General features: G+C 35.0%; 2 protein-coding genes across 2 annotated transcripts; one reads left to right on the forward strand and one right to left on the reverse strand.

The window, feature by feature from the left end:
* The first annotated feature begins 11,376 nt into the window (after positions 1-11,376).
* On the forward strand, positions 11,377-12,355 carry LOC130802786 (protein MAINTENANCE OF MERISTEMS-like). Its single transcript, XM_057666899.1, has 4 exons — positions 11,377-11,652; positions 11,757-11,936; positions 12,068-12,175; positions 12,269-12,355. The coding sequence occupies exons 1-4, from the start codon at positions 11,377-11,379 to the stop codon at positions 12,353-12,355; spliced, it is 651 nt and encodes a 216-aa protein (XP_057522882.1).
* Positions 12,356-20,465: 8,110 nt separating this feature from the next.
* On the reverse strand, positions 20,466-22,369 carry LOC130806685 (uncharacterized). The gene is made up of 4 exons (XM_057671858.1): positions 21,346-22,369; positions 21,171-21,258; positions 20,676-21,095; positions 20,466-20,597 (listed from the first exon to the last, which is right to left on the reverse strand). Exons 1-3 carry the CDS (start codon positions 22,353-22,355, stop codon positions 20,865-20,867), a joined length of 1,329 nt encoding a protein of 442 aa, XP_057527841.1. The 5' UTR covers positions 22,356-22,369; the 3' UTR covers positions 20,466-20,597; positions 20,676-20,864.
* Positions 22,370-26,533: the final 4,164 nt, after the last annotated feature.

A 26,533-nucleotide genomic window follows, 5' to 3' on the forward strand; every position in this document is an offset into this window, starting at 1 on the left:
GCAGATGATATTACGGTGGATAGACATGTGCGAGCGTACATTTTGTACCTGCTTGGATGCATCTTGTTTCCAGACAAGAGCGGTGACTCGGTGCAGTTGATCTATCTCCCTCTACTAGGAGACTTGGAGTGGGTAGATGAGTATAGTTGGGGAAGTGCTACCCTAGCGTATCTGTATCGTAATTTATGTCGAGCATCTTGTAAGGGTGCCAAGGACATTGGAGGCTGCTTGATGTTGTTACAGATATGGTCGTGGGAGCATATTCATATAGGGAGGCCTATAATTCGGACGATTCGACCCGCTGGGCAACATGATCAGGAAAATGACGCGGAGGATTTTGAACCAGTGTTAGGTTCACAACATCGTCGTGGGATGGATCCTTTAGCAGTAAGGTAGCAACAATCAATTCACTATTCAAATTCAAAATTTCATTATTTTATGATACATGAAAATATTAAACAATGTTCATTTGTTTGCAGCTTGCTTTGTGTATATCTTTCGAGGTCCCACTCCCCACATACTCTCGTCTATTACAGAGACGCACTTGATCAACAACGGGGCGAGCAGTTTATTAACATTTACTATTTGTATTAGTTATGAATAAATTGTATATATTACTGAGTATACTGATTTCTATTACAGATGACATGGCAGCCCTACACAGCTGCTAAAATGGCTATGCCACACATATGTACATCGTGCCACGAGATTTGGAGATCGCGTTGTCCACTTATTTGCTTTGACATCGTCGAGCTACATCTCCCGGATCGTGTCATGCGTCAATTCGATTGATCTACTTAATCGGGTGTCATGCTTGTGACACCCAACCTCAACTACATGCGATTGATCGGAGGACTGGGGACAAGAACTACGTCGTACGACATAGATCACAGGTAGATGCGTGGAATGACCAAGCATCTTGATTGGTTCGAGGAGATAACTACACCGGTCATAGCTCTGGTACGTACATGAATTAGTACAGGCGTATCTCCATATTACGCCTAACGAACACCACATTTGCGCAATCAGGATCACATTACCATCCGACATCTACGTTACTGGTACGTCTTCTTTTAACACTCATAACTTATAGTAAAACTTTTATGTGATTCTTTTAACAATATAATGATAACATACAGGCTGAGCGCATCCGATCGATGCTCATACAATGCAATAACACGATTCACGGGGCCGCTACATCGCCAGTTGATGTGGGGCATCGGCTATGTTCTCAAACCCTTGGCTCTATTAACGCGTCATTGACCGACGCATTGAGTCAGGTGGGGTATGAGTACCTCATTCCGACTCTACCCATCATTGGCGAGGTAGATGACACATTCCACACTCCTTCTCCACGGAGTTTGGCCCACCGAGGTAGCTCTTTCGGAGGATCAAGTACTCGATCCACAAGAGGTCGCGAGTGTTCATCTATTCGACATCCGGTGCTATGTCGCCATTCGTTCCACCAGCTTCCATGACCACTCCTCCTCCACATCCATTGCCTCCGCAAAGGATCATCACATATCAGCGTGCTAGTCAACGACGAGCTCCTGCTCTTAATGTCATTATAGAGGTTGACGAGTAAACACGATCATCATCCACCGGTGCGCACAACAAAAGGGGCCGGGATTATAGTTTAACAAACTTTGTATCAACTTATATGATTTGAACTTCTTGTATCACTTTCCATGATTGTAATATATCTTTGCATTATTTTCATAATTAATGTTTTCAAATCAAGTAGGTTCATAGTTGATTATTATGGAATAGATGGTATTGAACTAGTTTAATGCAGGTTGCGCTAACTATATGGGAATTGAAAGAAAAAAGTAAAACGCTGGACGAGCACAGAGCAAACCGCCACATGAGATAGCGGTTTACCAGGACAAAACCGCCAAATGAGATGGCGGTTTTCCCTAACCAAACCGCTACTTCATGTGGCGGTTTACTGGTTAATGCAAACCGCCATCTCATTTGGCGGTTTGGTCTAGAATATTTAACAAAAAAAAACAAATTGCCACATGGACGGTATTGTGGGAAATACTTTTCCATTTCATACAAAGTGAGAAATATTTTTCATTTTTGCAATATTATGGGAAAATATTCAACAAAATCTCAATTATGTATATTAATTAACCAATGAGCAATAGCGTAAAAATCAATGTATTGCAAGTCTAAAAAACAGAGGAAGCAACTGAATAGCCCCTAGGGCCTTGTAATACTCCAAAGTAAAAGTATAAGCATTCTCCTGTTCCTGCTTGAATAGAATCATTGAATAGAAGATTAATACTATATTTGCATATTAAATTAGAAGAGAAAATAACGAAGGGGAAGGGGAAGGAAAGAAAGGGAAAGAAAGTAGAGGGGAAAAGAGAGAAAGACTACATTACTTGTATAGAAAGGAATGGAATGGAAAAGAAAGAAATTTTATTTTCCTTTCAAATCTTTCCTCTTATGGAGAGATTTAAATGTTAACAAAATGAAGGGACATAATCCCTCCTACTCCCTTCACTCTAAATGCTCTCCTTTCTTTTTTGTCCATTCTTCTAAATTATTTACTTTTTTTTTCTCTCCATTTCCCTACATCCGAACAAGCCCAAAGTTTAGGAGGGTGTGAGAATAATAGAGGGTTGTTGAAATATATGCAGGTTGTACATAGTTAGACGATGTTGATCTACTTAATCTATTAGTTTAGCTTTATTCAAGTTAGTTACATTGTATGACTTTACTATATCCTATCATTCAGAAGTAAGTTCTCTTCAACTTATTTGTTTGACTTATTATTTAATTTATTACATTGAAACAGATCAGACCAGACTTAATCAAATAAGATCAGATCAAATCAGAACTATTTAGATCACTTTAGAAAGTTTCAGATCATACCAAACTATACCACATCACCAGATCATACCAGACAAATCTAATTAGACTACACCATTATTATTATTATTATTATTATTATTATTATTATTATTATTATTATTATTTTGGAAGAAAGAAATTTTATTACTCTCAAAGAACTTGTAACAACCTAAAGCTATAACAAGACATTTCCCTAACACACCAAGGGAAGCGCAAAACAACACAACCAACACAAACTACAAACCACAGCTAGAACAAGCCACTGAACTACAAAACATCAAACTAACAGAAGCTAATTAATCAACAAGTTACGCTTATGAGCATCATCCAATCTGGCTGCAACATTAAGAATGATCAAATTTGCAAGCTGCTTCTTTGACCTTTGAACACCCCTAAAAATTCTAAAATTTCTCTAGCACCAAACATTATATATCATCTCAGTCTAACACATAATTGTAATATGAACCTTAACATTCTTCCTCTTACTAACCCTGCACATATACTCAACCTCATTATATAAGGAGTTTTGCCAATGAATACCTGTGAAGAAACGACTAATATGAGCTCAAACCTCCTTGGTGTACTTGCACCTATTGAAAAGTTGATCTCTATTCTCATCTTCTTCCTTACAAAGACTACAAATAGGCTGTCCACAGTGCTTATACAAAATTTCCAAACAGCTTCATTTCTGATTTTTCATATATAATAACACAGACTATAGATGCTAGCAATGATCACCTTCTTTTGGAAACAGGCTGCTTTCCATTTGTAGTTGATTATGCTAGCAATCATCATCAAGTAGTTGTGTAGATGAAGCAAGTTACAAAGCTCATTATGATAACTAGTACTAAAGGGGCAAGTGAAGAACAAATGATTAATGGTTTCAAGCAAAGAGGCACATAGGGCATTGATCATGATTTACATGCTTCATATGGAAAAGTTTACCATTGGCTTTTAGTTTATGCAGAACAATTAACCAAAGAATAAACGTACTTTGGGGTATAGAAGCTCTGTTCCAAACAAATCTGTTGTAGAGAGTGTTAGAGATGGAAACGACAATAAGAGGGGGGTGAATTGTTGTATTAATAAGTTTAAGTATTTTAGCCTTGTTTTTATGGAACTTGATTGAAGAATTAAAACTTAAACTTAGAGCGAAAAAGTAAAAGAGACGACACAATTTTACGTGGAAACCTTCAAGGCCTAAATAGAAGGAAAAACCATGACCCCTCGGGATTTCATAACTTTCCAATATGTTTTAGGCAATTCGTTACAATTACATAAAACAACTTGCTTCACTCGAAACTTCTCTAACTAGGCCAACTTCTCTTTCTCTTGCTTCACGCGAAGCTTCTCTCTTAGCTTTACTCAAAGCTATTTTCTTCTCTAGCTTCACTAGAAGCTTTCTAATTCTCCCCTAGACTTACCCAAGTCTAGTTACAACAATTCACTCAAAAACCCTTTACAAGGATAAATTCTCTAAAGATAAAATTAAAAAGTTGCACAAGAAAATATTATAAGTTAATTGGCAATTTTTGAACAAAATATTTCTTGTTAAATTTATCAATCTCTCGTATGAATTTTATGGCTCATACAAAGGCTTAAATTGAGGAACAAACAAGTCCTCTATTTATAGATTTTAATTTAGCTATAAAAAGAAAGTAACTATCCATTATTCCCTTATCCCTAAAAATAGCAAAATAATAAGGAACATGATTTACATGGTCAAAACCCACGGTTAATCACTTGTACCTTTTCTCACAAATAAGGGAGGAATAAGTAAAAGCTTGGAGCTTAAACAAAAGCTACGGTTTCCCTGGTACTAATAATAGGTAGATTAGTTATCGATCCCATTTTCTAATATTAGCTATGGTTCCCCTTTTACTAATAATAGGTAAATTAGTTATAGTTCCCCTTTTCTAATATTAGCTACGTTAGTTACTCACTAAATTTAGATCCAAAATAAAAGCCTCTTTAAAAGGAGAAAAATATTTCATACTTAGAAAATCACACGATTATACTTTAGGTGGTTATGAAATATTATGCCAATTAACTTAATAATTAAATAGTGCAAAAAATTAATTTTAACTAATACATCAACTAAAAAATCAGAAAATATAATAATCAGGATTTCCAGCAGACGTATCTTCTCCAGACTTCAGTCTGGGAACAATGCACTGTTTTCATTTTCCAGTAACGTTAGATCATCAAACTTGGGAACAGTAGACCTCCTGTCTACATTTGACATCCTAAGAGATATACCTTATCTAACTTCTTTGGATTCCTTTGACCAGTACACGTTCATAGACTAAGTCATAGGTACTATCAACGATCTTAATCACGACCAGATATCGACCTGCATACAATCTCTAAAAATACATTTGTTTATATAAAGTGCAGTCATCATCAAAACCTAAGAGTGCCAACATCTGCTTCAAGAAACTTTAGGTAGGACTTTTTATGTTGATGGACATTTTGATGATGTACTTGTCCTGCAAGATCCAAGCACCTAGTTTATCCTTGATTCTACATATCTTCTTGGAAGACCAACTTGCGGATATGGGAGGATTGAAGATAGCCTAATTACCTCCTTTCGTGTAGACACCATGCACCCACCGAACCCATAGACACTCAAACAGGTTAGCCACATGCCAAACCAATCTACCCGCTACAGCTTCATTCCATTAATCAATATTTCTAATACCTAGCCCACCTACTTTTTTTGGCTTATATACGTCATTCCAATTAGGGATGAACAGAGTTTGGTCTAAACCGTAAACCAAACCGGATCAAACTGTAATTTAAATATTTGGTCTGGTCTACGGTCTAAATGGTCTGGTCCCTTTTTTTTTACTAAAAAAACGGTTTCCGGTCCGGTCCCGGTTTAAAAATTTTCAGACCAGACCAGACCGGATAACCGTAATAAATTCCGATCTGGTGAAAACTGTAAACCGTAGACCGGAACCCGTAATTTCCATTTTATTTAAAATTTTAAATGTTACTATTATAACATTATGATTGGGTTTTTTTAATCTCTGATTCTGAAGCTCTCCCTCGATCCCTTCTCGTTCTCTCTCGTTCCTTCTCGTTCTCCCTCGATCCCTTCTCCTTCTCCCTCGATTCCTTCTTCTTCTCTCTCGATTCCTTCCTTCTCCTTCTCCCTCGATTTCTCCCTCGATTAATCTCTGAAGACTCTGATTTCTCCTTCACCATACCAGACGACAGATACCACTCTCCAGGTCTACACTTCGATACCAGCTGTGCTGTGCTTCTATGCTTCTTCGAGGTTTCGACGCTCCTCCTTCAACACTTCACCACGGAATCAAGTGTAGAATCTCGTAATGTAAGTATATTGGTTGATTTTTTATTTTTTAGGGTTTTTTTTATCAGTTTTTGTTTAAATTCGAAGATGAATGATTGCTTCTGGTGGTTATGAACGAATGGATTGCTTCTGGTGGTTATGTTAATCCTAAGAAAATGCAAGAAAATGTTTATCTTAGATTCTCAATTAAAAAAATACAAAAAAATAAAAAAAACCGTAGACCAGACCAGACCAGACCGTTCTAGAACGGTATGGTCTGGTCCGGTCTGGTGTCTTGACTGGTCTGGTCTGGTCTGAAAAATTTTCAGACCGGAATTTCTGGTCTGGTCTGATTTTTCTGTCAAACCAGACCAGATCGGACCGTGTGCAGCCCTAATTCCAATTGATATTACTAGGGGCTGTATTGTTGGAAACTGCAAATAACATTGACCTTCTTGATGACTGATCTTGGCAAAATGAAGAGTTGGCACCAATATGTACAAATGCTCTGTAGGACCACAGATACCAGTTGGACTCTTGCTGCATAAGAAAGGAATTTTGAGCTTTATTATTATTATTATTAGAAAAAATTATTATAAATAATCCAACCTATTTTCAATTACCTGCTAATAATCCCACCTTTTGAAAATGTTTTAATAATCCAACTTTTGCTTTCAGTTTGTTGCCAATGGACCCTTCAAAGAAATGACCTATTATATCAGGTTACCTCTGATCTTCATTCTTCTTTATAATAATCCAATCTATTTTCCATAACCTGCCAATAATTCCACCTTTAAAAATTTGTTCAATAATCCAACCTTTAATTTTTGTTTGTTGCCAATTGACCCTTTAAGAAGCTAAATGAAATTACTATTATTTTCCAAGCCTATGAAGTTTATCATTGCATAAATAGTAATTGCCATTGCATACATATCCCATTAACTATGGGTGTTCAAAAATCTAACCCGCTTGACCCGACTCACGACCCGCTGACCCACATCCTAAACCGGGTTGGGTCATGGGCTATAAAATACATTGAGTCGGGTACGCGCCAATCCGTTATATATTATCTTTATCAAGTTGAAATTTACAGGTCAAAATTTTATAATCAATATAATTATAAAAAATTAATAATAGTCGTAAGTTTTTCACATCCCTTCAAAGTAAAATACCATTTTTGATCAGTGGCAAAGAGAAATAGAGTATTTTAAAAAATGTGGAATTTTTGATAATAATTGAAGAGAAAATGTGTTAAAAAATTAAAAGAGACTTAACATGTACGGATGAGATATTTGGATTAAACTAGTAGAAAAGAGAAATTTAGTATTTAGCTTCTTGAAGGGTACATTGACAACAAAATAAAAACAAAGGTTGAATTATTATTAAATAAAATTCAAAAGGTGCGATTATTGGTAGGTATTGAAAAATAGGTTGGATTATTATAAAGATGAGAGGTAACTTGATATAGCAGGTCAATTTCTAAAGAATTTATTGGCTATTAACTGAAAGCACAGATTAGATTATTAAAAAAATTTCAAAAGGTAGGGTTATTGGCAGATAATTGAAAATAGATTGGATTATTCACAAAAATTTATTATTATTATTGTTGTTGTTATTATTATTTCAAGCATTTTCCATCAATCACAAACATAATCAATGAACAACAAGGAATAATCTCGGATATTCATCTAGAATCTCCATGTGAACTCCATCAGTGTGAAAACAAAGCTCATCTTTTATAAAAGATATCTCAACATCACTCTTGGTGTGCAAAGGAGAGCACAAGATATCCCAAAAAGCCATGTAAAAAAACACTACCCTAGAAAAATACATCAGTTGGAACAACAAAATGGACACAAAAACAGTCCAAAAGAACGCAACTAACATGTAAAAAAACTTCATTTCAGAATACAAGGGAAGCCTCTGCATTTCTTACATTTAGCCAAGAAACAGAACAAAACAAAAAGCATGGTGCAGACTGTGACTGCACTCCGTAGGTTTGGGATCTGTTGCACTAGCTTTAGAAGGCGGCATTAGGCGGCTGCACACTACCCAGCAGCTGTTGCAACACCAGTAGTAGGCACGATAGACAGCTGAAGATGTTGGACAGACCAGTACACGGTAGACAACAGCAGCATGAAGCACGCTGCTGAGGTGGTGCAAGTTGGGTTGCAAAATCCCATAAGGGTGCCCGACCTGATTTTCGGAAGAGTTATCCCATAAGAATAATTACAACGTCTGTTTTTTGAAAAATCATCGTTATGATGGGTAAAAATTACGCTAAATATCTTTTTCATTTTACGTATCGGAAAATTGGCGAATAAGTACTTGTTTCAACCAGGTTTTTAAAACAGTTATTCCATAAGGATTATCGCAACGTCAGTTTTTTCAAATCGTTATGATTGGAAAAAATGACGTCAAATATGTTTTATTTTTATTTTGTTAATTACTGTATTTTAATTTTTAGTTATTTAAGAATACGAGGACCAAGGAGATAATGCCACATAGACAACTTAATCTCTTAAATTGGTCAAACCCTCAAACTTAACGATCAATATGGTCATTTGTAAAAAAATATATCAAGTTTCTTATAATTTTTTATAATAATAATAATAATATTAATAATAATTAATAAGAGTTCTTGCCTCTACTGGATGGGGAGGGAAATTCTCTATAAGAGCTGCTTATGAGAGACTTAAAGCTAAAACAAAGAAAGGAAACATAGATTTATAATATTGGATGTACGTACCAATAAAAATAAAATTAGCACAAATGAAATTAGTCGAATAAACACATAAGCAAAACAATATAAGAAAAGAAAACATATTGAAAATATAAAAAGAATCATAAACTCATGAAATTTAAATTGTAGAAAAAGAACACTCACAAAAAATTAAAAAGCATTTATTAGGAAAATTAGCTAAAGTTTATTGACTTAAAGTCTACTTAAATTTTGTGTTTGTCCACTTATGTACACTATATTATAATTATTGCAATTATACATGTTTAAAATCAATAAACATTGTAATTAAGTTAAGAGTTATAGCCTAGCTTTATGGTTAAAAATCCTATCTACACACAATAAGTTTGAGTTCATATCTTCTTAACAACAAATTATTAATTTTTTAGTGGGCCCTGGGCATAAGCATGCCTTGTCCTTCCCCAGGGCCGACCCTAAATACTACATTTTAATAGAAAAATTTATAATTGATGATGATAAATGATGGAGTAATATATATTTGCATCGTTGTTTAAAATTCATTTATTTATTAAAAATATATTAATATTAAGAAAATCGCACATAGCAGGAATTTTGATAATAGTTACTCTATAAAAATGAATCTTAATGAAAAAAGAAATTTGTGCATTATTCCAGCATATAGTATAGTATTAGTATAAAAAATAGCACAAGTAATAATAATGTAATTTGTGCGAAGACAAAGTCAAAGGAATGAATGAACACACCATCTTTTTTTATTTTATCGCCACCCCTATAGTAATAAATTGACGATAACGTCCCTGAACTTAAAATTCTATAAAACACTATAATCACACTCATTAACACTTTTATCACTCTAAAAACACAAAATCAAAACTTAAAATTTGTAGAGCTAAAACTAAGAAAAACAAAACGTGAAAAACAAAACGAGGTAGCTTTTAATCGAATCTATTATGTAAATTTAAAAAAAAAAATCAAAGAACCAATTCATTCGCAAAAAACATCCGACTGCACCGCGGTTCAGTCGCACAAAACGTGTGACTTGCAATTTATTTTTTTTAATTTTAATATTTCTGATTTATGTTATTAATTAGTAATAATTAATATTTATGTTATTAATTTATATTTGTAATAATAATTAATTTAATATTTTTTTTATTATAATTTTTTTTAAATTAATTATAATGATAATAATTATTAAATAATATAATATATTAATTAAATGTTTGTTAATTTAACTTATTAATTTAATAAATATTATTAGTTATTGTTAAATGCTTATTAGTTATTGTTAAATGTTTATTATTTGTTATAATTTATATTTGTTATTATTTGTACTAATAATTAATTTAATATTATTTTTAAATGTTTATTAGTTATTATTAAATGTTTATTAAATTAATCATGAATTAATATGTGAAATAATTTTTATTTGGTATTAATGTAGTTAACTTAACGTAATATTTGATTATTTTAATTTATTATTAATAGTTAATTAAATTATTAAAAATTGTAGTAAATGGCTGGAAACAAAAGAAAAGGAAAGGGTTTTTTCAGAAACTTGTTGAGCGGAAGTAAATCTAGGCCTACCTTACTGAAAGGGGACCCTTATGAGAGGGGGGGGGGTGGTTACGGGTTCCACTAGGCGGGCTAGGCAAGAACAGGCAGCCAGACATAGTCAGGCCCAACGTTCGAGTACGCTGTACCAAGTGCGTACTCAATTTGATGACCAGACTAGCCTCCAGAGTAATTCGAGGGGCTCCAGTTCCAATGATAGTGATTACGAAGGCTCCGTTGATCACCCAGTCGATTTAACTGTCGTGCGCAGGCATGCCAGTAAGTTCGCACAGGCAAGCCCTAATAATGCAGACGCTTCTGATCATGCAGAAGACAGCCAGGTGGACAATGCGACTCTAAGGGGGAGGAGGCGCCCACAGTCCGGTGGAACGGACTGGCTGATCACATCGCCCCAGCCCGGGGGCCTTACTGACGCACGATTGATACCCAACTATAGGGGGCACATGGCTAAGGTCATTTTTGAGGGCTCTGAGCATACGGCTCCGATTTTGGAGTGTCGTACCAAGAAGAAGCCGCTAGAGGATATCATTAGATTGCTATATATGTCTGATGAGCTTTATGGAGTTTTACCTGCCACTCCCCTCGGTCGTCTGTCGTACGTTATGCACCAGCACATAGATAGCGCTTTAATTTCTTCCTTTGTGGAGAGGTGGCAGCCGGATACCAACACCTTCCACATGCCATGGAGGAAGATGACTATTATGTTGCACGACGTGAAACGAATTTTAGGCATTGGTATTAATGGTTCACTGCCAGATAAACCCGCTGATGGTGACTGGAAGCTCGCGCTGGCTGGTCTGTCTAGAGAGCCCATGTCTGAGCTACGGGGGAAGGGGTAAGCGGGAGCATCAACGTTGGGGAAGTTATGAACATGTGCCACCGGTCTCAGGCTTGAGAGACACAGTGTACGGCTTACTACATGGCTATCGTTGGTTCCACACTGCTTGTGGATAAGATCAAGACTGGGATGCGACCTCACCTTATACTAACTGTGAACGCCGATCAAGATGAGATCGCTTGGGGTGCAGTGACTCTGGTGTATTTGTATCGCCAATTGAGTATGGCGTCTAGGGCTGGTTATCTTACAATGCTCCAGACTTGGATATACGAGTACTTCCTGGCCTTTCGTCCCCATCCTTGTCGAGCTGATGTGCCTAACAAGACCAGGGCGGAGATGTGGTCCCCGCACAAGCCAGTTCGTGACCAAAGAGACAGGTTTTGTACATAACATCACACTTTGTTATGCATTTTATTTTAATTTAAAAGTATATTGTTTATGCTAATTTTGCTTGTAAGCAGGTGGAATGGATTCCATACAATACTTCTCCTAGGACATTACTAAATGAGCACCCACGCACCACGTTCATCGGGGGTATCACCTGTTTTGATATCGTGGAGGTGTATTTACCCGAGAGGATAGTCAGGCAGCTGAGTTTTGTTCAGGCTATTCCTCCCCCTCCTTTGAGGCTTACCCAAGCTGTGAGACCGGCTTAGGGTACCTATTCCGTCACCTTTTCTTGTACGTCTATTTACACGAAGGCATGAAGTAGGTTTCCCTATTGTGCACGCGTAAGTGACCAGACACTTTCTCGGCATCTGTTCCATCAGAGGTTGTTCATGATTACATTGACTGGTTTAGAGTGTGCTCCCACCCATTGCTCCTCTCCGGCGAAGGGCCTAGTGCTAGTTTTGCTGTAGCTGATAGCAGAGTTGGATACGTTAGTATTTGTTTTTATATGTTTCCTTTTGTCTGTTTTCATTAGTTAAACAGTGTTGACTATCTTGCTTAAAACATTTTTTGTTTTTTAAAGTTTGCTAATGAATTTCCGAGTCAACTTGCGCCGTTGGATCAGGATGTCTGCCATCGCGGATATGACCCCTCGGGAATGACAGACTGATGATCTTTACATGGAAGAAGTTAGAGATTTATTTGCCGAATGACAAGCTTTTACAGGGCACGACCCTTCAGAGACATTGGTTTTTGTAATTATGAACTATTTGTTGGTGTTGTGCTGTATTTATAAAATATTTGAATTGTTAACGTTAATTTAGATTAATGGTCATTATATTTTTTCATTTATACATTTATCTATACATGTTGAATACTATCTATAACTGTAGGTATTTATCTATACATGTTGAATACTATCTATAACCATATGTATTTATCTACACATGTTGAATGTTATCTAGATACAAAGGTAAAAGAAATAATTACCGAAAAAATACAAATCTTAAATCAATATACAGTATTGTACTATGGACTATCTAAATTAATTGCATCTTTGGCGGTGTTATTACCTTGTGGTCGTTGTACCCCATATAATCTATTCCACAGAGAAATTCTGCTTCGAAAGTGTGTTTCCAAATGTCTACATGAAATATCACCTGCTTCTCTCCATGATCACTGGATTGGCGGCAGTGGAAATGAATCATCGTTCATTAATAGTTGAACATAATGATTTCTATTCACCCAACAAATAGGTATAACTTTATGAACACCATGCACACCCGTTGTTCTCCGTAACGGAAGGACTAAACAGTTATAGTTTGGGTTACAGTCAGCAGAACAATAATACGCAATGGCAATGCTAAGAAACGTTGTGGTAGAGTACAATCCCAACGGGGCATCCAACTAGTGAATAAACGGTGCAGGCCCATTGCTGTGTGAACCAATCTTGAATATAATATTCTCTAGCGTCTCGGCTGATAGGTACACACGTAGGTATTGATCTTTGTTCGTTTGCATTCTCATACACATTGCACGTCGTAGAAAAGGCCATGCCTCCTCGCCTCCCAACTTTTTGACGGTAATAGCTTTAAATCCACAATTACCCTCACCTATAACACCAATCCAATCAAACAAGTAAGGAGGGAGAATATGCGGGAGGTGATTGGGCCATGGAAACACTAAAAAATCACGACTTGCTAAACCATCTGCAATTATTAATAGCACGGTTAGAAAAATTCAGCTGTAATAAACTAATGTTAATAACGGAAAGGAAAGTCATGTACCAGATAAGTTGAAACTAAAGTTAATTCCAACTGAGGATTGCATTTCTCGACCGCTAGATCTACCACTAGATCTAGACCCACGACCCCTAGAGGATGATCTATTGTATTCAAAGGCGCTTTTATTTTTCCTGAGACTTTTGCTTGTTGTTGGTCTTCCCTTTCTTGGTGGACCTGCATGTGGCTCAGGTATATCGGTACCTTCAGGATGTAATTCACTTTCAAGTACCTGAGACATGCAGCGTACAACTACGGGATCGACTTTTAAAACTTCATCAACCAACGATTGAAAGTATTCTTTTTCATCGGCATTTGCGTGCCGTACTCCTTCGTTGGTATCAGCTTCTGCCTCTATGTCCGTTAATGTTTTCCAAAACAGATGTATGTCATCCAAATATATCGCACCTTGTGACCTGATCGATAAATAAAAGTAACAAGCACAGGGCAATCCATGCGTGCTTTGAAGTGCACAACCGCATTTATCAAATACATAATCACCCAACTCTAACATACGGTTATGCTCAAGCAACAATTGTTCTAATGCAAAAATAGATACATGGCGATATAATTGCCTCATAAAATTATTTCGCAAAGACCTTGCAACAGAATTCATGGATTCCTGTATGGATTCCTGTTGCGCTTGCGGATCTTTGATTGCTGATTTGTTATTTGTGCGTGCGCGGTGCGCCCTTTTGAACAAGGTATCAAATGAGTTATTACCGCTACCAAGATAGTACTTAAAAGACGAGTGTTGACTTTCAACTCTGCTGGTAGTCTGGTTACCCATGTGTAAACAGTCATTCGTCCACGGACGCACAAATTTCTCTTTGTGTGGAATCTATGTTCCAGCCAAAGATCGAACGACCCTTTTATTCTTAGTCAGCCACGTAGCCACAATCCATTCTCATATGTTTTGGAATTCGGCGTCGGTAGAACTGTTAACCAAGGGGTTCCATCTAGTTTGCCTGAATATCTGCCCTTGTTGATTTCTTTTCCCATCACACAATTTGACCACCATGTTCTCTACGTCATTGGCAATATGTCATATGCATAATAAATGTAGCACATCTACATTAAATAGAAGATTGATTATAAGTGACATATATTTAACAAATACAACGACAATAATTAATCAATATAACCTTTTTACCTGGGAAGACATCACATATAGCTGCAGATAAACCCTCGTCTCTATTAATTACGATTATGTTTGGGGTCTGAGCACTGCCGAATATATCTCTCAATCTCTCCAACACCCACGAATATGACACAGCCGCCTCATCTCGCATCAAACAAAACGCAACCAAGAAGTTGTGATTGGTTGGCGTCATTCCGATATTTCACAAAGCGGCCACTTTTGTTTGTTTCTTTTGTACGTTGTATCTATCAACACAACATAGGGCCACGTACGTATCATCTGGATGGATGTGGAATTTACAATTAACAATCTACTCAATTGCCCTTCAATGTCCAAGTCCTTCCAAACCACGTAGTTATGCTCTATGGCCATATAAAGATAGTGTTGGAGCGGAGTCCTACCCTCCATCTCTTCTCTCCTTATTGATTGTCTAACATTATATATCTTATTCATACTAGCAAAAATACCAGAAAAATTTTGTCTAATTGAGGTCATGATAAAGGCAGGTTGCATGCTGGTTGCACTAAGGTCTCGTATGTGCTGCCGAATATCTACAGTCAACTTATTTGCCTTAAGATGACCATATCTGTACACTAAGAACGGGTGGTTATGTGTTCTTTTTCACCAGGACACACTCTCACTGTCCAAGGTTTTCCCCCTGGTTTACGACTACTACATACGATCATAAATTTACACCTACATGCTCTACTTTTAGAACCAGATCGGGTAGCGTTATCTAAGTTATGCAAATCATCCCGAATATTACCATAGCGGTGACATCTTAAATAAAAACTAACTCTAGAACGTCCTTCTTTTTGTTTATATGAATCACATGTAAATTGAAAGCCAATTCCTATTGCAATCTCATCGGCCCAAGCATGTAATTCATCTACTGAATCAAATTCCATATCCGTAACAAATCTATCAGAGTAATCTACATTGTCCCCTAAATTTTCATAGTCCTGCAAATATAACATAGATTTACAATCATTAATAAATAGTATTTTAATTATAAAATAATTATTTAGGTAAACAATTAGGTAAACAAAATACATATAAAATAAAATAATTTAAATAATACTAAAATATAAAATAATTAAAATATATGACTTGAACAAAAATTATAAATTGAATAAATTACTACCACATAAATTATAAATTACTACAATAATTTAAATATAAAATTAAAAATAACATAAATAGTATAATTAACAATAATATAAATTATCAAATAAAATAATATACTACAAGATATATAAAATATAAATTAAAAAATAACATATTAAATTAATTTAAATAAATAAGAGGGAAAAAGGGAAATAAAAAATAAAAAAATAAAAAAAATAGAGTCGCACAAAACGTGCGACTGGGCCGTACTCCAGTCACACGTTTTGTGCGACCCAACCAAGGCCTAGTCGCACGTTTTTGTGCGACTAAATTTTTTTTTAAACCATTCGAATCGATTAAACTACGTACCGAATCGGATTTATAGTCACTTTGGTTAGACATTGTAATTCGAATCCAACTTTTAGCTTGTTTTAACTTCGTATATTATGCAGGGGCGACATTAGAAATTCAATATATATAGGGTGGCGATAAAAGTGTTCGAGATTTAGTGCTTTTACGTTTTGATTTAGTGTTTTTAGAGTGATAAAAATGTTATTGAGTTAGATTGAAGTGCGTTAAATAGATTTTAAGCCTAAAGGTATTTTCGTTATTTTATTAAAATAAGAGTGACGATAAAATGAACGTGAAGTTTAGTGATTCGCTTGAAAATGAACGTGGGCATAGCCGTAGGGGCCAAACTTGGCTTTGTCATACTCATAGTGGCCCTGTTAATTGTCAATAATAATTCCATTAATCTTTGATGTGACTTAAAAGTCAATTAAAATCACTTGCTTGTATTTTGGTTACAGTGACTCTGGGTCACGGACTACGACGGTCGTCGAACAAGACATCAACAATCCTAGCAATATACTACACAGCACTTGTATAGGACTACCATTGATTTCTACTACTCTTTTTCCTTTCATTTTACATTATTTGTTATTTTAGTTTTATTCAACTATTATAAAAAAATTTTTTTGTAATAGTCCTACCGTTTTATTTTTTTAACTTTTTTATAAATTTATATTTTTTTTCATCTTAATCATTAATTTTTCTCTTCCACTAGCTTTTGTCTTAATTTCTAATGTAGTTTTCATTTCCATTAAACTTAACGCATTTTGCATTAGGTACAATATAAAAGGGATATGAGAATTAAGACAAGTTAAATCTTTCATATAGTCAATATATTTTTTTAATAATAAAATTAATAGAAAAAAATAGAGATCATAAATATTATATATATATATATATATATATATATATATATATATATATATATATATATATATATATATATATATATATATATATATATATATAGGGTCACATTCAGGTGCAAACCACGGTTCTATGCGAACCGTGAGAACCAAAGAATGTGTTATCTTTTTACAGAAAACGTGCTACTTTTGCATAAAAACTGTGTTACTTTTAGTTTTAAAAAAATTTGGTACTTTTTACCAAAAAAACAGTAACTGCCAGAAAAAAATACAAATCCAAAGTAACACGTTTTTCTGAAAAAATTAACACTTTTTTATATAAAAAGTAACACATTTTAATGGTTCTCACGGTTCTCATATAAGGATGGTTTTTATATTATATATATATATATATATATATATATATATATATTGTATGTAAAACATGAGGATTACAAAAATCAAAATAATTAAAATAAAATTATTGAAAAATATTTAGTGGAGAATATGTTGAAAGTTGAAACTATAAACAATATGTTAACATATGAATGACTAAGATTAATTATTTCCAGAAAAAGAAAATATGACATAATAAAAAATAAAAAATCTGTAACAAAATAACAAATAAAAATGTCTAAAACATTAAATAAAAACAAAGTAGTAAGAGTATGATTTAAAGGCCATTAACGACTAACGAGTAGGAGTACCGATTAACCTTTATTTGTCGTTAAGGGGTCATAGTCATAATCCATGACCTTTTCTGATTATCCCTAGACTATGCCACACCTTGAAGTAGTGCTGTAACCACTACAGACTACTGATTTTGACATTTTCCATTCTGCTTTTTCTTGTTAAAATTACAAACAAAACAAGACTCCTTTTCTCTCTCAAGAGTTTACTTCTTTTAACTATAAAAATAAAAGATTTTGCTACTAATGGATCTTACACCAATATAAAAGGTGGTTTAGTTGATGGAAATAAGATCATAAAATCAAAATGCATAAATGAATTTAAATAATATAAATTATGTGGCTAAAAATTAATTAAATAAGTTTGGCTATTTTTATAAAAGAAGGAACAGATTAAAAATGTACCAAATTCAAGGAGATACAAGTTCTATCCAATAATAATTAAGTTTTGAGTTTGTATTATTTTTCTAGATAGCTAGTCTTACTAGAATGTGTAAATTTAATTAGAGGTTCGTTGTTTAGGATAAGTCCTTTAAGTTGGTCAAGTCGAGTTTTGAAACGTATAAAGTTAACTCTTAAGTTTAAGTAAGGTAGAGATGATCTCAAATTTGGTTCTATTTCAAGCCAATAATAAGATGACAAAGGCTTAGATTCAAATCTAATTAAATTTATCTCATATTGATGTTGTTGGGATCTAAGTCGATCTCACTTCTACAAATTCGAATTGAGTTTAGGTCAGATTTTATAAGATTTGCTTTAGGTTTAAGTCAAATAATTTGAGTTTGTGGGTCGTTCATCACGAACTTAGATTAAATTCTTAAAAAGACATTTGTTAAAGCTTGAGTAATAATATGGACGGTGAATTCAATCACGAAAATCATGAGGTAACTAATGATATTCAATATTTTTGCTAAATTTTGTAATTAACAAAATTGAAAGCAGCACAAAACGTGCAAATGGACCTAGGTGAGGTCGCACAAAACATGCAATTTAACCTCCGTTAAGTCGTATAATTTGTGCGACTTGTCCTAGGTCAAGTCGCACGTTTTGTGTGACTAGACCCTTTTTCTAGTTTTTTAATTGAAAAATGATAGATCAGATTAGAATTTACCTCTAAATGACATTTTCATAGTCAAATTCTAGTATCTTCAAAACATTCATTTTCAATAAAATTAATGTTTTAAGTGTAGAAATGAGGTAGTTGAGAGAGTTTTAAAGGAATAACAGAAAAAATTGAAAATTTTGAGAAAAATGTGGTGAGACAATAAAAATGGTGGTGACAAATAAGAAACGTGTTAAAAGTCAGAAAAAAATTAAAGAAGATGTATGAATAAGAATTAAAGACTGTGGTGAAAACACTATCCAAACAAAAATATAGCAATATAAAACTATTGGACTGAAATAGAAAATGTGGCAATTTCAAAGCTAAAGAGGGAGTAATCTCTAAGGTATAATAAGTTAACGATGAATACTGAAATAAAGAAACTTGACGGTATAATCAAAAATCATTCTTTACCTCCAATTCTCTATTCTTAAACCGTAACATTATTATTTTAAAGATTATCACATTTTAAATTATCTTAATATATGTAATTTATACTTACATCATTATTTAAAAAATCATATTTCAAAATATATAAAGTACAATTAAAAACTTCATAAATTATACAGATTTCACCACATCAAATGCGAATCATAAGAGTACAGGCCCTATTTAGTTATGATCTAAATTTTAATACAAATCATCACACAATATAACAACATTATCCATTTTGTCCCGCACTCCCACTCCCTTACCACTTGAGAAAATAATAAATTATCTAAATAATGTTTTCGTTAGTAAATTCCCACAATAATAATAGTGCATTGATTTGGTTACATATGTCCACTTTGATTGATACATAGATTAATCAATTTCCTGATTTGATCATCTTTACATCAAGTATTTATTAAGACCAATCGGAAAATGAAATGTGTTTAATTATGAAGTCATTAGGTAGAGCCAAATCAGGAGAAGGATTTCCCATAATATGGCTAAAAAAAATAATTCCCACTTTGCATTATGTGGGAAAGTATTTCTCACAATACCGTCCACGTGGAATTTTATTTTATTTTATTAATTTTTCAGATAAAACCGCCACTTGAGATGGTGGTTTGCCTTAAGCAGTAAACCGCCACATGAAGTAGCGGTTTGGTCAAGGCAAACCGCCATCTCAAGTGGCGGTTTGGTCCCTGGTAAACCGCCACTTCATGTGGCGGTTTGCTTGTGGCCTGCAACTTTTTTTTCTTGCATTTTCCCTAAATAGTGAACGCAACCTGCATTAAACTAGTTCAATACCATCTATTCCATAATAATCAATTACGAACCAGCTTGATTTGAAAAAATTAATTATGAAAATAATGCGAAGACATATTACAATCACGGAAAGTCATACAAGAAGTTCAAATCATATAAGAATATACAAAGCTTGTTAAACTACAACTCCCGGCCCCTTTTGTTTTGCGCACCGGTGGATGATGATGGTGTGAACTCGTCAACCTCCGCAATGACATTAAGAGCAGGAGCTCGTTGTTGACTAGCACGCTGATATGTGATGATCCTTTGCAGAGGCGATGGATGTGGAGGAGGATTGGTGATGGAAGCTGGAGGAACGAATGGCGACATAGTACTGGATGTCGATGGCGATCTGGAAGACCGACCTCGAGTAGATGAACGCTGGCGACCTCTTGTGGACCGAGAACAGGATCCTCCGGAAGAGCTACCTCGGTGGGCTGAACTCCGTGGAGAAGGAGTGTGGAATGTTTCATTTACCTCGCCAATGACGGGTGGAGTCGGTATAAGGTACTCATAACCCGCCTGACTCAATGCATCGGTCAACGACGCGTTAATGGAGCCTAGGGTTTGAGAACATAGCCGATACCCCACATCAACAGGCGATGTAGCGGCCCCTTGAATCGTGTCATTGCATTGTATGAGCACCAATCGGATGCGCGCAGTCTATTTGTTATCATTATATTGTTAAAAGAGTCACATAAAACTATTACTATATGTTATGAGTGTTGAAAGAAGACGTACCAGTAACGTAGATGTCGGATGGTAATGTGATCCTGGCTGCGCAAATGTGGTGTTCGTTAGGTGTAATATGGAGATACGCCTGTACCAACTCATGTACATAGCAGAGCTATGACCTGTGAAGTTATCTCCTCGAACCAATCTAGATGCTCAGTCATTCCACGCATCTACATGCGATCTATGTCGTACGAGTTAGTTCTTGTCCCCAGTCCTTCGATCGATCGCATGTAGTTGAGGTTGGGTGTCATAGGCTTGCGGAATAACCTGCTCCAAACCGAATTGACGCATGACACGATCCGGGAGATGTAGCTCGACGATGTCAAAGCAAATAAGTGGACAACGTGATCTCCAAATCTCGTGGCCCGATGTACATATGTGCGGCAGAGCGTCCATCTTAGCCGCTGTGTAAGGCTGCCATGTCATCTGTAATAGAAATCAATATGCTCAGTAATATATAAAATTTTTTCATAACTAATACAAATAGTAAATGTTAATAACTTGCTCGTCCTGTTGTCGATCAAGTGCGTCTCTGTAGTAGACGAGAGTATGGGGGGAGTAAGATCTCGAAAGATATACGCGAAGCCAGCTGCAAACAAATAAACATTGTATAACATTTTCATGTATAATAAAATACTGAAAATATGAATTTGAATAGTGAATTGAGTGTTGCTACCTTACTGGTAAAGGATCCATCCCGCAACGATGCTGTGAACCTAACACCGGTTCAAAATCATCCGCATCATCTTCCTGATCATGTTGCCCATCGGGTCGAATCGTCCGAATTATAGGCCTCCCTATATAAATATGCTCCCATGACCATATCTGTAACAACATCAAGCAGCCACCAATGTCCTTGGCACCCTTACGAGATGCTCGACATAAGTTACGATACGGATACGCTAGGGCAACACTTCCCCAACTCTTATTATGACCACTAAATCCACAAAAGCTGCACGTGTTACGAGGACGCGTCAAGGGTGACTCCATTTTGTTCCGTATACGAGTTGATCGTGGACGACCCTTTCCACGCTTCGTTGAGGGATCTGGAACAACTGTAGGATCGTTCCAAGGATCGCAGGTGAACATGTCTGGAACAGGCATAAAAGTCTTCTTATATGTCGATACGTATTTTGTAGTGCGAAACGAAGGGTCCACAAAAACATCGTACGATATGTTACGAGCTCGACATACTGCAAGAACATGTGAGCATGGTAACTTGAAGATGGTTGGTTTCTGACAGGAGCATGATGTTGCTGTCAGGTCAAACATGTAGGATTTTCCACCTTTTCCTGCTATCCTGTTGCCACAACCAATGGTGACCTCAAATATCCCACGCACTGTGTCATATATCCTAACATCATGAAAGCGTGCTTTTTCAGCATTCTTATCAATCGTATCAATTGGTTTCTTGGCATACACATGTCCATTGTCTAATCTGTTTCTCCCTAAATCCCTCCTTGTGGCAAAGTATTCGTTAACCCGGAAGAATGTTATTCTAACCAATGAAGTGATTGGGAGTGACCTGGCCCCCTTCATAACGCCGTTGAACGCTTCAGACATATTTGTAGTTCTCACTCCATATCGATGTCCACCGTCATGAATCAAAGTCCATTGGCGCTCAGGAATAGAACCATCCACTAAGTACTTATACGCGTCCTCATTAAACTCTTTAAGGCGATTCATGTAGAAATTATATTTCCGAATCTTTGTCTGTTCAGAAGCTTTTCCAAATAAGTTTTTGAATGCTATTTTTTGAACTTCTTATGCACGTTCGAAACTAGATGACGTTTACAAAACCGATGGAATGCAAATGGCTCTTCCCAACCTTTTTCAACTCTATTCATTGCATGCAAAATTCCCTTGTGACGATCAGATATAACACATAAGTCGTCCCTCTTAGTGACATAATGCCTTATACAATCCAAGAACCAACTCCATGTGTCGTTCCTTTCTCCCTCCACAACGGCAAAGGCAAGTGGGAACAACTGAGAATTTGCATCTATCGCCATAGCAATCATAAGTGAGCCTTTGTACTTTCCGTACAAATGTGTACCATCTATAGAAATAAGGGGACGACAGTGGGGAAAACCCTTAATGGATGGTCCGAAAGCCCAAAAAATTCGCTTAAACATCACTCTGGTAGGATCCATTGTCGGTTGGACTTCCCATTGCACCACTGTTCCTGGATTAGATTGCATCAACGCCTGCAGGTACCTTAGAAGCTCCTCAAAGGACTTATCCCAATCCCCAAATACTTTTGTTATAGCCTAATTTTTGGCCAACCAAGCTCTCTTATATGTTATAACAAATCCGTATTTATTTTTTACAAAATTAACGATTGACTTCAACTTAAACACTGGATCAACTCTGATCATATCCACGATAAGATCAGCAACAATTTCAGAAGTAAGGAGGGGATGGTCATCACTGTAATGTACTGAGCAATCTTGATTATGACCCTTATATCGCACAATCTTAAATGATCCCGTTGCGGTCATAACAGCTCGCATCCTCCATTCACAACCTATATCCTCCGCATTAGCGCATTGGATAACGTACTTTGAAGGCTCCGACTAAATTACACGGTTTCTATTGTTAGAAATCACCCATGCTTTAACTGTAATACCCCAGATTTAGCTTGAAAAAAGATTGATAGACTACTCATATCAACAAGGTGCATCTTCTTTTCTAGGGAGCCCATTTGCTAAGAACTCCACAGTTAAGCGTGCTTGGTGGAGAGCAATCTTAGGATGGGTGACCTCTTGCGAAGTTTTCCCGGGCGCGCACGAGTGAGGTCAAAGTGCACTGGAAAGACTTGTGTTGGTTTGTGGGGGCTTGTCTACAGTCTCCAAGAGTAGTCACCAGCGGTCCGAGGGGCCGGGGTGTTACATTAAGATTCTTTTTAAGGTGGTCTAAGGAGCTAAACTCTTGCCCTATCCTAAAGTCTCCATTTTCATTCATGGAGTTGTCAGCGTTTCTGGTCCTCCATGCATCAATCAATCTTTGATCAACCTCATCAACTCTAAGCCAATCTTGAGATGGAGCACCATCTCTAATCGCTGCATCTAGAGCTTCTCTTCTTTCATCATCCTCCTCTGAATCAGAATCAATATGTTCATCCTCCTGATTTAAAAAGTCAACCTCGTTCGCATTACGCCTACCCAAGTGACTCGTGGAAAAGGTGTTCATTACACCATCACTAATGCCACGTGAATGAGTTAGAGAGGTAAACTCATCCAAGTTCTCATTAATGTAATTTGGGTTACTTAACATGTTTGTGAATGTATCATGGCGTACACTAGGACCATATTCTGGAAGTTCCATGCTAGTCATGACTTCCCTCGCATTATCCAAATTTGCAACCAATTCAACATAAACCTCCATTGCCGTTCCAGGGGCTTGTGATGCCGCATAAGCAAGAGCACTTATGCTTTCATCATTCTTAATCGGGACTATCACATTTTTCCCAGTCACCGAATATTTCATCTCCATTTTTAACATAAAAGAGTTGCGATCACAACCAATTACGTCACAGATTTTGCTATGAAACACCTCAAAATTAGTATTCTGACGATGGATAAACATCACTGTATTTAATCCTCCATTATACCCAATATCGGATCCAGTATAACTTACTTCCCCACCCCAATACACTATAACGGGAAAATGATCCATATTCTTCAAACACAAACATGTTTTTCATGTGATTTCACATACACTTAATTGTTGATTATGAGTAAGGGAAGTGTAAATTTGAATACAAGAATAATTTGTGATATTAAGGTATTAGAACACTTATTACAAGGTTCATTTCAAATACAATGCTAAATATACCTTGAATATATACTAAAACCATTAAACTAACCCTACAAAGTAATAAACTTTCATTGAAGCATTTCATCAAACACTTTATATGCATACAAACCAAATCATAAAATTCAACTACAAATGTGTAGAATTAAGCTTAAATCATGAAATCAAGAGAATGTAACAAACAATCAATGTATTTATAACTTCCAATGACAACAATAATGAACAAAATATTCAATTTCCAAATTGAAATAAATTAGGATTTATATTAATACCTTAAATGATGATGAAAATGAACAAGTAAAGAAGGAGAAGATCAGAATGTAGTTGATTAATTTACTTGAATGAGAGGAATTGTGAATATGAAGTAAATGAGGATTGAAGAATTTTTTTTTTAAAGGATACCGGCAGCAGCTTGAGGAGGCAAATGAAATGAAGTGAAGAAAAAAAACAGAAGCAGGCGTTTGGTACAAGTATAAAACCGCCACTTCAAGTGGCGGTTTGCTTCAAATTATTATTTTTTTTTAAAAAAAAGAAATTCATCTAAACCTTCATTTCATCTAGCGGTTTAGTTCAGATTCCTAAACAAAACCGTCATTTCATATGACGGTTAAATAAAAAAAAAAAAAACCATCCTATGTGAATGGTATTGTGAGAAATACTCTCTCATAATACCTAAAATGAGAATTATTTTTTTTTGGGCAAATATTATGGAAAAGTTTCAAATCAGGACAAATAAGAGTGTCTAATCTTTTACCAAATCAACGAAATAGATCATTATCTTTCGCTTTCGCCTTTTGAATTGTTAGGTCTCACTTCTCATTATTCTTATCTGCTTTGATTATTCATTCTGTTCATCAAATTAAATATGATATCAAATAATTGGATATTATTTTATGGGTAATGAAGTCCTTAAGGCTATAAATAAAATTTAACAAATTTTCTTTATCATTAATAATTTTAAATTTTTAAGAGAATCTAATATAGAAATTGTAAATCAATTAATATTTTATATAATGACTTTACTTCGCAAGAAAGAATAAATATTAAAATAATGAAATATAATTAAATAATTTTTTTTCCTAATCAAAAAATTATATTAAATTATATAAATTAAGTATAAGATTCTTTTTTATATACAACCCTTAGGGCTGTATATATTATTTTTCTTGTTTTATTTAGAGTAAATATTATTTATCAAAATTAAAAATTTTAAGTTTAGCTCTCATACAATTCTCCTTTCCATCCTACCCTATAATGTCAAATAAAAGAATAAAAGTATAACACAACTTTTAGCAATTAAGTTTTATCTTATTGAAAAATAAATACCACTTATTTGAAAAATATTTTGTATTCAATTGTCAGATGTCTCTCTTCCCCTTCTTTCAACATTTTTGTTTTAGGAAAAGTACTTCAATCATACAGCTCTCTACTAGTACTAGTTATTGATTAGTTCTTTAATACTTCCTTCGTTTCAATTTACTTGTAATATTGAGTATATTTGCACTATTTATTTATCTCCCTTGATTTGTGATTAATTTGTAATCTATAAATTAAAACATAGTCAAGTAGGATCTTGTTTGATTCGTCTCATTGCAAAGATTATTAATATTAATTTTTTATAATTTTTTATCATACATAATTATAGATATTAAGAATTGAATCAGTGCATTGGACCACTTGAAAAAGCAAACGTTCTAAATACTTTAGAACAGAGGAAGTATCTCCCAAGTACTCATATAATTTTATTTATCAAAATTATCCGTTATCCTTCTCACCCCAAACTCTGTCTTATACGGAATACTAGATAGTTTATATAAGAATGATGAAAAGGTTTTTTATTTTGTTACTAATATATACGAAAAAGGATATTATATTATAAAGTAAGAACATTTTAAAAATTTATGTCGTGGTTACTTTTCTGTATAACATAATTAGTTTTACAATTATGTGTTTTTGGCTCAATCGTGACTATATATTTTTTTATTTTAGTGAAATCAAAGGTATAAAGTCCTTCTCACCCTTCTCATTTTCAACACCCTCTCAATGAA

Source organism: Amaranthus tricolor, chromosome 1, assembly GCF_026212465.1.
Source record: "Amaranthus tricolor cultivar Red isolate AtriRed21 chromosome 1, ASM2621246v1, whole genome shotgun sequence".
Classification (NCBI taxonomy): domain Eukaryota; kingdom Viridiplantae; phylum Streptophyta; class Magnoliopsida; order Caryophyllales; family Amaranthaceae; genus Amaranthus; species Amaranthus tricolor.

Excerpts from the sequence above, each read along its gene's own strand:
- LOC130802786 (XM_057666899.1), top strand. The coding sequence starts at position 11,377 with ATGGCTATCGTTGGTTCCACACTGCTTGTGGATAAGATCAAGACTGGG. Across the intron at positions 11,653-11,756 it reads TGTGGTCCCCGCACAAGCCA|GTGGAATGGATTCCATACAA; the intron begins GTTCGTGACCAA and ends GCTTGTAAGCAG. Across the intron at positions 12,176-12,268 it reads CTGATAGCAGAGTTGGATAC|TTTGCTAATGAATTTCCGAG; the intron begins GTTAGTATTTGT and ends TGTTTTTTAAAG.
- LOC130806685 (XM_057671858.1), bottom strand. The coding sequence starts at position 22,355 with ATGAATCGCCTTAAAGAGTTTAATGAGGACGCGTATAAGTACTTAGTG. Across the intron at positions 21,259-21,345 it reads ATGGATCCTTTACCAGTAAG|CTGGCTTCGCGTATATCTTT; the intron begins GTAGCAACACTC and ends ATTTGTTTGCAG. Across the intron at positions 21,096-21,170 it reads ATCGACAACAGGACGAGCAA|ATGACATGGCAGCCTTACAC; the intron begins GTTATTAACATT and ends TTTCTATTACAG.